Source organism: Chenopodium album, chromosome 24 (genome assembly GCF_948465745.1).
Source record: "Chenopodium album chromosome 24, dcCheAlbu1.1, whole genome shotgun sequence".
Lineage (NCBI taxonomy): Eukaryota > Viridiplantae > Streptophyta > Magnoliopsida > Caryophyllales > Amaranthaceae > Chenopodium > Chenopodium album.
The window spans coordinates 25,876,940-25,887,826 of NC_137857.1; the positions used below are offsets into that span (position 1 = coordinate 25,876,940).

General features: G+C 33.0%; 1 protein-coding gene across 1 annotated transcript; it reads right to left on the minus strand.

Annotated features, from left to right (window-relative positions):
• Positions 1-5,351: 5,351 nt before the first annotated feature.
• LOC145611584 (glucan endo-1,3-beta-glucosidase 11-like) lies at positions 5,352-8,261 on the minus strand. Its single transcript, XM_081666923.1, has 3 exons — positions 8,136-8,261; positions 6,979-8,033; positions 5,352-6,250 (listed from the first exon to the last, which is right to left on the minus strand). The coding sequence occupies exons 1-3, from the start codon at positions 8,197-8,199 to the stop codon at positions 6,164-6,166; spliced, it is 1,206 nt and encodes a 401-aa protein (XP_081523049.1). The 5' UTR covers positions 8,200-8,261; the 3' UTR covers positions 5,352-6,163.
• Positions 8,262-10,887: the final 2,626 nt, after the last annotated feature.

Sequence of the window (10,887 nt, forward strand, 5' to 3'; positions counted from 1 at the left end):
GTAGTAGTTTTTTTTTTTTTTTTTTTTTTTTTTTTTTTTTTTTTTTTTGACGAGAAAAAAATGTAGTACTCCCTCCGTTCCTAAATGTTTTTTACGTTTCCATTTAGGGTGTTCCTTTTTATTCTTTACATTTAGTATCTTTCCTATTTTGGTCATAAATTTTGGACTAAATTACCCTTGTTTTACAATTTTATTACTCAAAAGTCCTTACTTTTCCATGTGCTATGGTACTTTTTGTACTATTTTAATAGTTTTTCAACACTTATTATTACTTTCTCTCTCCTCTCTCCTCTAATTTCTCCACCCCACATGCTCAACATTGTATTTTTCAATAAATTTGTACTTTCAATCATTGAAATATTCCAATATGCCTCAACTTTACACAATTTCTTAATTACCGCGCATAATTCCAAACGTAAAAAACATTAGGGAACGGAGGGAGTAGTTAAAAAGGGTGGGGAGTTTTATAGGAAAAAAACAGCACCAGGATGTGACATGTGTCGCTCCTAATGTCTGTTTTAGTATTAAGTTATTGATTATTGATATGGGAATTTTATATAGTTCGTACTTTGTACTTGCGAAGTATGACTCAATGGCAATACGTAAACATTTATGTTGTATTGTGATGGATCCAGTCCACTTATAACATGTTTTAAGCCATTTAACTTTTTTAGTGCATTGTTTATTGTTTTGGGTGAAGCCCAAAATGTTGCTTAAAAAGTTTTGGTCCATTTTGAACTTTGATTACAGGTTTCTCGTGGAAGCTTTCTGATTACTAATCTAGTATCCTAAAGCCAACAGGGGGCATGACGAGCAACAAAATACACACACGTAGGGGGTGTCAATTCGAGTAACCATATGAAGTTTGGATTAACCCACAATGAGTGAAGTATGTTTAGGTCAAGGTTGTCTTTTTAATCCACCTTGGTTTAGGTTGAGTCAATTACAGGACAAGATCTATCGATGGTCAAGCTTATGTTGGGTCAATTTCAAATCGGTTCATATATATTCAGTTCGGATAAATTCGTATCGGTCTAAAACATGTTTGACCGAGTTAAATTTGGTTTAGATGACTTTGGGTCGGGTTATTCCGATTCGATTAAGTTTGACTCGGTTTGACTAAAATAAGGTTGATTTATTAGGTCAATTCCTATTCAAATCTTTTTCAGGTATTGCTGAAAATGGGTCCGATTGACCAAATTCAATATTCAAATAAACTCAGTTTTAAGCTAGAGTAATTATTCAACTATTACCTTACTAGGGGGTCACTATTGGTCATTTATGTGTCATTTTTCATATTGTGTCATCAATACTTACTATGTATTTGGAATAGATAAGTTCTTGTGTCATTTTTATATATAAGCCAAATTAAAATTGAAATGAATTAATGACACATCATTAAATTGAACTTTTATTTTTTGACAAAGATTAAATTGAACTTGAGAATAGTAAAAACATAAAATTGACTAAATTAAAGAAATATACAATTTTGCAGCATCAGACATTAAAAATTATCAAAAAAAGAAATTCTTCGTATAAAATACGATTGTGGAATAGAACTTTCATTGGTGGAAACCAATGGAAGCCCTTCTCGATCTAAATTCTAAAATTTAACAATGGAGGCTAGGTTTTTAGAGAGATGAGAGAATATAAGGATAGGAGGTTAGGGTTTATACCTTTTTTTTTTTTTTTTTTTTTTTTTGAAATCTAGGCTTTATACTTTTAATTACTTTGCAATTTTAAAATTAGCATCATTATGGACAATAATATTTGTGTTGCAGAAATTATAATGTTAAAAAAAATTACCCCTTAAAATTATAATTAAATATATATATATGTATATATATATATATGTATATATATGTATATATATATATATGTATATATATGTATATATGTATATATATGTATATGTACATATATACATGTACATATAAATACATATACATATAAATACATATACATATACATACATATACATATACATACATATACATATATCTATATATATGTATATGTACATATACATATGTATATGTACATATACATGTATATCTATATATACATATGTATATGTATATATACATATGTATATTTATATATATGTATATATACATATATGTGTATATATATGTATATTTATATATTTATATATATATGTATATTTATATATATGTATATGTATATGTATTTATGTATATGTATATATATGTATATGTATATGTATATGTATATGTATATATATATTGCCAGCAAGAGCCTTAGCTTCACAACAACAATTGGGAGGGGACTGGAAACTAACCACTCAGAATTGATCCCGAATCCGGATTAGCCCAAAGGGTAAATCGGGTTAAAAAAAAAAAAAAAACAAAAAAAAAAAAAAAAAAAAAAACTCTAGGTACTTCCACACTAGCTTGCTGCATGCTCCAACTTTACATTAAACTAGGTTAGGTCCTGTGCCATGCACGGTTATTTTAATTACTCTATATTTTCTTATTATAAATTAATTTATGGCATACAAAATAAAAAGCTAATATTTTTGTAGAATAAATTATATTCCACCATAATTACATCTTCTGTAAAAAGATTATTTATTTCCTTATTAATCCGTACTTAATTGCGTAATAACATAAGAAAGGTAAATATTATTGCTTGTTTATTTGGTTGACAAAAAAAACTTTTCTTTTAAATAACTTCCCTAAATAATTTTTTTTAATTAATTAAAAAAATAAAATGCTAAGGACACACCAGGAGATGACACGTGTCATTGCTGGTGTGTCTTTTAGTATATAGTTATTGAATTGTAAGCATGTACCTTAGATTAATATCACCTTTGTGGTTGCACTATTGTACGTTATTTGATTTTTTTTATTTATTTTTTTTTTGAAAAGATTGAAACAAACCGAATTGCTGTGGTGGAGCTTTAAATCCTTAATGCTATAGTCTATGGGGATTGCCTTTTCCTAAAACAAATACTACGGAGTATTATTTTTGATAACATGAACATAAACTATCGACCCAAACAAAAGTTACCTACATACATTTTTTGCAGCCACTAAAGCAACAATGTACCCTAAATAGTTCTCTTTCTCTACTTTCCCAACTTGATATGTTGTTTGGTTTGTATACCTTTTAACAAAAAGCATATGAACAATGAAGATGTAAATTGTCCACAACCAAGTCATAAAGTTACCAGATCATGTGATCATCCCAAAACTTATAACCAACCATGTGATCCCAACCTTAAAGCTTAACTAACAAACAAACAGCCGAGCTATTTTTTTTTTTTTTTCTAATTTTTTATTATTTATTATTTTTTCTTTTTAATGGGGATGTAGAAGGCTTTCCATATATTGGAATGAAGCCTCACACAGGTCAACCCGACTTGATTTGCAGGCAAGGTTCCTTGAAAGTAGGGAGAGGGTAAGGAAATTCCCATCACCAAATTTAAAGTGCCCTAACTCCCTAAGGGGCGTTAGGTTCACAGAGTGGTATTGGGTTGGAATCAGGAATGGGGTTCAGGTGGTATCGGGTTGGAACTTGATACTTAATATCATGTGTTTGGTTTAATTCTGGAATGGAATATCTCACTATTCTCTCCTTCTATTTGATACCTAAAGGAATGGAATGAGCCAAACTCACCTCCTCCCCAAGGTTTCTAAACCCCATACCTCATGGGTTTGAGGTATGGGTTTGAAATTCATATTTTTGACAACCAAACATATGGTATGGGTTTTAGTCATTCTAAACCCATACCTCATACCTATATATCGTGAACCAAACGCCCCCTAAGTGATAATCAATCACAAATCTTCATGTTTCCCAACTACAATTCTTACCATTAGATAAGATGTTACTTGTTAATAGCTAAGCATCTAAAAATAAGGGCCTCAAATTAAATTTAAAAAGTTACATCAAATGCGGATTGGTAGGAGTGTTGGCTTTTGTAATGCATGTACTTTTAATCCTACCAACTAGTGTGTGGCTCGGGCGATGCTCCGGGTTGCTAGTTTGTACTTGTTGGTTTCGAGTTTAAGTCTTGCTGTAAACATTTTTTAGTTGCCAAACTCAATCATTACATATTGGAAACAGATAGTATAAAAACATCAATTAACGTATCTAAGTTAAATATAATTTTGTTGGATATAAAAAACACAATTAATAAATGGCTAAGATGGTAAGACTTGTAACTTAAGACTTGTTGGTCTTGAGTTTATGTCTTGTTATAAGCATTTTATAGATGCAAACCTAATCTAGCTATGTTGTGAAGGTGACATGTCATGTGTTATAGTGACATGTGACACATATTGCTGACATGTCGAACTTAAAAAAGGTGACACATGAAACATATTCTATTTTAGGAACGCTTTTTAATATATAAGTATAGATTTAGATATAGATTTAATCTTAAGTTAATTAGTTTCATCATAAAATTGTTAGTAATATCGTCTATCTCTAAGTCAATGAATTGAAAATGATTTCAGAAAGTTACACGAGTTATTATTGACGGATGGATTGTTGGTTGATGGAGGAGAATGAAGTATCACCATACCCATCTCTGATCCATTGCTATCCCTAAGTTACACCCGTCTCTTAGCAAGAATAACTCCTTTAACAAACATCATAGTCCTTTAATTTTTTCAAATTTAATCATCATCATCAAAACCTTAACAATATTATCCATCTTTTATCTTTACCCCTTAACAAAAGTGCTTACATCATTTAATCTATTAATAAATCAACTACATAATTAGTAAACCTCTAAATTAAAGTATATATACAAGTAATTAATTGTGTAAAAAAAAAAAATTAAAATATACATCTTAGGTCCACCTAAATTGGTGGGTTGCATGTGCACCACATTGGCTGATGTGAGACGATGTACACAAACCAATCCATAAATCTTCATCATATTATTATGAAGCTGAATTCATTCATAGTCCTTAAGTTTTCTTAAAGCAGCAGTTTATCAAAAGCTTCTTTCATTAAAGTTAGCTAATGCTGACGGTATTTAGCCAGATTAAAGAATAAAGTTAAGGCCGCCAAAGTTTTAAACTTTTTTACTTTATTATGTCATGTAAATTGTAATTAATTACTAATTGAACGAAAATCAAGTATATTCTTAGAATTACAATATCTAATTACGTTGAAAAAGAACATACTTTTGAACCTTTTGGTATTACTTAATGGACTGTCATGGATTCCACGTCCTAAAAGTGAAGATACAAATTGATTCAAATCTAATTGGTACAAAAGAATTGCCTTTATACATATTTAATCTATAATTTTATACAATACAATAAAATATTACATTCGGAGCAAAATAATACTTTTGTCCGTCCCCTAAAAAATCAGAGATATTACATATAAACTCTATCTTTAAATACATAACCTCTAAATTTATACACAAGTCTAGTCTTTCCAAATCTTATAAAAGTAAATAACCAATATTATAATAAAGACTCGACTTATACAAGAATTAGATTGACTAATAAACCCATCAATAATAATGAATGGATCACCTGTTGTATACCAGACCGACTGAATAGATATATTGTAACTTGATAGTCAACAATGTAGTATGGTTGTTTGACTAGTGATTCAATGTGGGGTGAATCACACATCATACAAGAAAAAAATAGAATTTAGGGGAAAAGAAATATGGATAAGGAAAAAAAATGAGACATCATAAAGTAAGTAAAGGTGCTTGACTGTTTTTAGAAGGTGAAAGTTTCATATCCAACCAAGACACCCATCATAATCGGGTTGTTATGGTTTAAAAGAACATGGGGTGTACTCTTCCAATTTTTGGTTGTATCTTGAAGCTGTTTTCTTTTAGCTTGAAAAAAGTTGGTAAAAAGAACCAACTTTTTGAAGCCAATGAATTTGCAAATCTCCTGAAAATATTATCTTGTAATCCCTTGATCATCACATACATACTTTGTTGTACCACCTTCTTGTCAAATGAGCCATCGTCGAATGTTCATGTTTCTTCGCTCCTAAATTGTACGTATGTTGTAAATTCGCCATCCTAATTTCATTTGTAAATTAATGACCTAATATGGTACATGGCCTATATGATCGATCCATGAATTTGTTACAAGATAAATTTTCGTGATATTTACATCATAGTGCCTTAAACTAGCAAAGATGAACTAGTTAATTATGTTGGTCTTCTCATCAAAACCTGAAAACCCAGCAAATATACAAACATCCAGTAGACCAAGCTTTGATATCCTTTGTGTGTTGCCTGTTTAATAAAAAAAATAAAACGTAGAAGCAGGTGAAAAATGTGTCTTTTAGGAAAAACATTCAAGGTTAAATTCAAACAAAAATGATAAATTAGAAATAATACATCACAATTTCATCATCTTATCTACCATAATGATGTTTATAACTACCAACTTAAATAACAATAATATTTATAGTACAATTTAATTAGTGGCCATGCGTCCTAACTACTTTGCCCCCTTCATTGTTTATTGTATGATCATTTTGCATAATGAGCCACGGAATTGGGTGAGGGGATTTTTGAATATACGACCTTTCGTACATAAGCTCTCATTTTTAGCCACCACTTATGTCAAGATCTCATCGATCTCATTTACCTCTTTTCTCGATATTAATATAATTAAATGTAACATAACTTTTAGTAAAAAATTTTTCTTAAAGTTGAGCCTCAGACCTACCCACTTATATATCGATCCATTTTTTTCTCTATCCATCTATTTTTTTTCACCAACTTTCATCACCGGCCATGACATTTCCTTTTATAGAATATAACAATTAACCAATAGGGGGACAAAAGTAGTATATTGCACAAGCTATCATTCATGTCAGGACTCAGGACTAATATTAACTTGTAACATAAATTTCCTTAATATATGTCTATAATAATGAATAAAAACATTATTATTATTATTATACTATTATTCTATCAAATATCAATGAAATTAAATTATAAAACTAATCATTTACCTTGGAAGAGGCAGAAGATGTCAAAGAGATGGATGTTGTGGAAGAAGGTGTAGTAGAAGTATGATCATGAGAAGCCAAAGAAGATAAACCAACATTATAAGCCATTGTACAATCTGGTTGAAATAACCCATAATGTCTTTCAGAGGTGGGTCCAGGCTTCATATCTTCATTGAACAAAGCAAACACATAAACTTCAAGCCTATTTTTAGGCCTTATTGGAGTTCCTTCATTAGCCATTTGCCTCTTCAACAAATTCTTGTTGTATGTTGCAGCATTCTGTACCGTAGCACCTGTTTCGTTCGGGTCGCCCATAGACGGCCACCCGGTTTCGGAGACTCGTACGTCTAGCCCACCATAACCTAGTCGCCACATGGCGAAGATGACTGCATCGACTTGAGCGTATAACATGTTGTCGTAATGGAGATTTGTGTTGGGGTCCATCATGCCGGGGTTCGGGTTGAATAAAACATAGTCGAGTTGGATCTTGGTTGGATCGTCCTTGTAGGCAAAATACGGGTATGCATTAACCCAAAAGGGTGAATTAGTATTGTGCAGGAATCGTAAAAATTGTGTGATGACTCCGGTTAATTCGGGTTTGAATGATCCGGCTGATGGCGGGTAGGACTCTGCTAGGACTCCTGCTGAGGTAGGGGAGAATACTTGGATGTTCGAGAGGCCGAGTTGAGCTAAGGCACCGTGGACACTAACCATTGCCGGTACAACGTAGTTGGTTAAGGATGTGTCCTCGTCCGTAAAAACTTCGTTACCAACCGATATACCGGTGATATTCGTAGCCGGATAGTAGGGTTTAATACGAGTAGTCACCCATTGAAGGGCTGCTTGGGGGCTCATAAGGGTGGCTAACTTTTCATTCTCCACGGTTACAATAAGTTCCACCCCCGAGTTGGCGAACGTCGTTAAGATTTGCGGGTTCGTGTCGTAGATTCTTGCCTTTGTTAGCCTCACTGAGGTCATTAGGGATAAAACTGTCGACGGTGGGGGTAGGTTGTTACCAACCTGTCCGTAGTTTATTCCCAAAGACTCAACAGATAATGCTGAAACAATTAACAACAAACAGTTGATTGGTTAATACTTACCTGACATCTAATAAAAGAAAAAAAAATAACAAGAGTTGCATGATAGGGAAATAAAATTACCTAAAATGGACAAAGAGAAGAAAATCACATAAATGATACTTATTGTATGACCAAATAGCTTCATTTAATTAAAAATAAAATGAAAGAGAAAATTAGAGAGAGAAAAGAAAGATGGGTGATGTTAGAGGTAAAGGGGTGAGGGAAGGAAGTAGTGCTGGGCACGTGCCGTGCCGGGCCTGCCGTGGGCCGTGCCTAGGCGGGCCTGGTACAGTGTCGTGCCGGGCCTGGCACGGCCCACGGTGGAGGCGGGCCGTGCCGTGCCGGGCCTGCCTTCAAGCATCCCTGTCCACGGCACGGCACGGCCCACCGTGCCGGTCGTGCCGTGCCGGGCCGCCCGTCGTGCCGGCCACCGTGCCGGCCCACGGTGGAGGCGGGCCGTGCCGGCCCACGGGCCACGGCTTACCCTTTTTTCTTTTTTTTTTTTAAAAAAAAAAATTAAAAAAAACTTTAAAAAAACTTGAATTTTTTTTATGAAAGAAAAAATTGAATTGAATAATTATACAATTTAATATTTGAATATAATAATTATTAAATTTTTTATGGAGTTAAGTTATATTAAATATTGTTTAAATTATATTAATATTTATTGTTCATTCATAATTTACTATATATCATATTATTCATATAACTATATAAGTATTAGACAAAAATTAAATAACAATATAACATATTCCATAAAATTAAAAGTTGAAAAAATTCATTCATAAAAATTTATTAAGTAAAAGATAATATGAAGTACAAGTGTACAACTAACAATAATTGATGAATAACTTATTTTGTTATTTTATTATACGGCTAATGTTAATAGAGTACATAGCCAACATAGGATATACTAACATTTTCACTAATTAATAGAGTACATAGGAAATACTAGAATTTTCGCTAATTAATATTAATTCTCGAGTTGTTGGTAATCTTCAATCAAGGTCTTCATTATCTTCTTCGTCTTCATCTTCGGCTTCATGTTCACTAGCTAATGCGGAGGAGCTAGTTGAACCAGAACGATCGGAACCATCGATGTTGTCGTTGGCCGTAAAAGTACGATCTTGGATGCGTTCTTGGGCATCCATCCAATCCTTCAAGCAAACACACATTTCTAGTGTTTCGGGCTTCAAACTTGTTCTTCTATCGTCTAGAACCCTTCCCGAAGCACTAAAAGCTCGTTCCGAGGCAACGGAGGAGGCTTGGATGCTGAAAATATCACGTGCCATTGCCGCCAAAATTGGATGCTTTGTGCTTTGGGATTTCCACCAATCTAGGATGTCCATCCCCAACCTCGAATCTTCGTCCAAGCCTTTCATGAAGTCGTAGTTTAAGTACATTTGCAACTCCGAAACATCGCTTTGTGTTCGCCTTGATGATGATCCACTACCTGAAAACTTAGATAACATGTTAGCAGCTTGGGCCGCCAAACTTTTGCCCGTTTTACTTACGCTTTTGGATGTTTGAGAAGGGGCAAAATGAGTGACGGTTCCATATTTAGATTCATAAACTCTATATAACTCAAAAAATTTATCTTTCACATGATTTTTATATTGTTCGACACCATCACCGAGTTGCATGCATTCATAGTAAATATCAATTAGCATAAATGTGCCATCATACTTTGATCTAGGATCTAAAATAGAAGCAAACATATAAACCATAGGAAGCTTAGTGTAATATTTACGCCATTTAGCCTCCATTTGTGGAACATAATCATTGTAATCTTGTTGTGATCGATGTTCATAAAGAAGTTGAGCAAATAAACATGCATTTTGAAGGAAAGAATGAATGCAAGGAACATAAACAGAAGAAAAACAGTGAGTCATACTATATAATAATTGTAAAAATTGCATATATTTTTCACAATTATCCCAATCGGAGTCTGCTATCATGAATTGTGGATACTTATTATTGTAAAACAATGAAAATGGAACTCTATACGAAAGTGCCTGACTCAACATGTCATAGGTGGAGTTCCACCTAGTTGGACAATCCGTTTTAATTCTAATAGGCTTTATCTTATTTTGCTTAAGATATCGCCTCCATTCCTGATACCTACTGCTAGAAGACATAATAGACAAAACAGCATTTCGAATTTTGGAATAGTATGGACCAATTGCTTCTTGTCCATCCTTAACACACAAGTTTAAAACATGACAAATGCATCTAATATGTAATGCATCTCCATCCATTATGACATTATGCAAGTTTGGTTTAATTAGATTAGCACTAGCTGTCATGGATGTTGCATTATCAAACGTCATGGACATGATTTTGTCCCTAAGACAATATTCATCAAGAGCACTCATAATACAATTAGAAATATTAAAGGCCGTATGGGGGTATTCAAGCAATTTGAAATAAATAATACGTTTTTGCAATAACCATTCACTATCAACCCAATGACAAGTAACACACAAATAATGTAAACCATAACCACCATCCCATGCATCAGAAGTTATAGAAACTCTTGAAGTAAGAGTTTTAAGTTCTTCAATTAATTTCATTTTGTATTCTAAGTAAGTTTTCATGGCAGCTGTTTTAACGGTTTTTCGGGAGATTTTTTTGTGTTGGGGTTGTAGTGCTCGTTTAATGTAATTGTTAAACGGATCACTTTCAGCAAAAAGAAAAGGTTGTTCGGCTTGGACTATCATTCTCCCAAGTTCATCCCTATCTCTCTCATAATTGTAAGTGAAGCCATAAGGATGGAATTGAGAAATTTTTGGTTGAGTTGGGTCAGTACTTGGGGCACCACATTTTTCACTGT